Consider the following 927-nt stretch of genomic DNA (forward strand, 5'->3'; position numbering starts at 1 on the left):
ATGGCACTAGAAAATGTCTCCCGGGTGACTGAGTTCATCCTCCTGGGGCTTTCAGACACAAGGGAGCTGCAAGTCTTCTTCTTCACCTTCTTCCTCCTTGCCTATGCCATGGTTCTGCTGGGGAACCTTCTCATCATTGTGACAGTCAGGACTGACCCCAAGCTGTCCTCACCCATGTACTTTCTCCTCTGCAATTTGTCCTTCATAGACATCTGCTGCACCTCTGTCACCTCTCCCAGGATGCTGGTGGACCTGCTCTCCCAGAGGAAGGCCATTGCCTTTGAAGACTGTATAGCCCAGCTGTTTTTTCTGCACTTTGTTGGGACATCGCAGATGTTCCTCCTGACCGCGATGGCATACGACCGCTACACTGCCATCTGCAAGCCCCTGCACTACACAGCCATCATGAGCCGGCGGGTGTGCTGGGCCCTGGTGTTGGCCTGCTGGGCAGGAGGTCTCCTCCATTCCATTGTCCACACGCTGCTCACAATTCAGCTGCCCTTCTGTGGCCCTAACAAAATCAACAATTACTTCTGCGATGTGCCTCCCGTCATCCAGCTTGCCTGCACAGACATCTACGTCACCGAGCGGCTCATAGCTTCCAACAGCTGCTTGGTGTCCCTGCTTTGCTTCTCGGCGCTGGTCACATCTTACGTGTTCATCTTGGTCACAATCAGGGTCCGCTTCACTGAGGGGCACTGGAAGGCGCTCTCCACCTGTGCCTCACATGCGATGGTCGTCACCCTCTTCTTTGCACCCTGCATCTTCTCCTACCTCCTTTCCTTTTCCACCTTCCCCTCCAACAAGCCTGTCTGTATGATCTACACTGTCTTCTCCCCAGCGATGAACCCCCTCATCTATACCCTGAGGAATAACGAGGTGAAGGTGTCCATGTGGAAGCTGTGGAAGCGCTGCAGGGTCTGCTGA

General features: G+C 54.5%; 1 protein-coding gene across 1 annotated transcript; it reads left to right on the plus strand.

The window, feature by feature from the left end:
• On the plus strand, positions 1 to 927 carry LOC104499717 (olfactory receptor 4Q2-like). The gene has a single exon (XM_010143264.1). The coding sequence runs from the start codon at positions 1 to 3 to the stop codon at positions 925 to 927; it is 927 nt and encodes a 308-aa protein (XP_010141566.1).

The sequence above is a fragment of the Buceros rhinoceros genome, unplaced genomic scaffold (genome assembly GCF_000710305.1).
Source record: "Buceros rhinoceros silvestris isolate BGI_N320 unplaced genomic scaffold, ASM71030v1 scaffold14089, whole genome shotgun sequence".
NCBI classification, from domain to species: Eukaryota; Metazoa; Chordata; class Aves; order Bucerotiformes; family Bucerotidae; genus Buceros; species Buceros rhinoceros.

What these genes read in the sequence shown, in the direction of transcription:
- LOC104499717 (XM_010143264.1), top strand. Translation starts at nt 1, where the DNA reads ATGGCACTAGAAAATGTCTCCCGGGTGACTGAGTTCATCCTCCTGGGG.